Genomic DNA, 1,235 nt, shown 5'->3' on the forward strand with positions numbered 1-1,235 from the left:
GAAGCCTTAATACTGGGGTACAGCCCTGAAAACCCAGCACAGTAAAAAGGGCCCCTCGTATTGTGGAACAGGAGGTTAACAAATCTGGGCACGGGGTTCACATAGTTCAGCACAGATATCAATAGAACCCCTGAGAGATAGAAGCGGGCAATTTCGATAACCAATATTCCAAACCAAAGCTAATTTTGTCTTTTCTGGACCTCGTTTTGTAAATTTAACACAAACAACAATGTTCTTCTTGGAGAAAATGACAGTCAGATTCTGGAAATGAGATTTAATGCCTAAAAAACATTGTCACAAAGAATTTCATACAAAATGGCAGCTCCTCTTTGATCCTAGAGTTCTACATCTCTCTGTCCAATCACAGACCGAAGGACACCGATTTCATCTCATGAGTCCCAGAATCCTCCAATGTCCAGGCAGAGCACGGCTTTCGAGGAGAATGTAACATCCCTGAGGTTTTATTGCTTCGGAGGTTTGTAGTGTAGCCGGCAGCGCTCGTTAAATATCTGAAAGATGGAAAATATTTAAAGGAGAACACAGAGTACAGTGAAACCAAGCAGTCTAGAAGAATGCCTGTCCTGGGCTTAAGACAGAAGGAGGGAGGAGGTGGATGCACAGCAACAATACAGCCATGGAATTCCCACCCCATGGGGACTCATCGATAGACTCAATCATGATGTCAAGACCAGAAGTGGTGCAGAACATGGAGAATGGAGGTAACTGCCAATGATGGGGCATCATGCTACTAACTACAAAAGACTGAGCACCATTCCTCTGTCTGATCACCAATGACAGGGCTCCATTCCACCTTCTGATCACCACCAACACAGCATAAATCTTTGATGGGACCCCATTCCTCCTCCACTGACCACCAAGGACGGGGACTCTGCTACCGCCCCGACTGGCCACCAAGGACGGGGACTCCCCCCCACCCCCCACTGACCACCAAGGACGGGCCCCCGCTCCTCCTGCACTGACCTCTGCTACCGCCCCCACTGCACTGACCTCCAAGAAGGGGACTCCGCTCCTCCTGCACTGATCACCAAGGACGGGACGGGGACTCTGCTACTGCCCCCACTGATCACCAAGGACGAGGACACCACTACTGCCTCCACTGACCACCTAGGACGGGACCCCGCTCCACCTGCACTAACCTCCAAGGAGGGGGGCCCATTACTCCTCCACTGACCACCAAGGACGGGTCCCACTCATCCCCCACTGACCACCAAGGA

General features: G+C 50.9%; 1 protein-coding gene across 1 annotated transcript in view; it reads right to left on the reverse strand.

The window, feature by feature from the left end:
• Positions 1-259: 259 nt before the first annotated feature.
• Positions 260-1,235, reverse strand: part of MIX23 (mitochondrial matrix import factor 23) — a 7,320-nt gene continuing 6,344 nt past the window's right edge. The window contains exon 5 of the mRNA XM_072398445.1: positions 260-509. Within this exon, the coding sequence (XP_072254546.1) occupies positions 462-509 (48 nt within the window). The 3' untranslated portion in view covers positions 260-461. The remainder of the gene's footprint in view (positions 510-1,235) is intronic.

Source organism: Pyxicephalus adspersus, chromosome 1, assembly GCF_032062135.1.
Source record: "Pyxicephalus adspersus chromosome 1, UCB_Pads_2.0, whole genome shotgun sequence".
NCBI classification, from domain to species: Eukaryota; Metazoa; Chordata; class Amphibia; order Anura; family Pyxicephalidae; genus Pyxicephalus; species Pyxicephalus adspersus.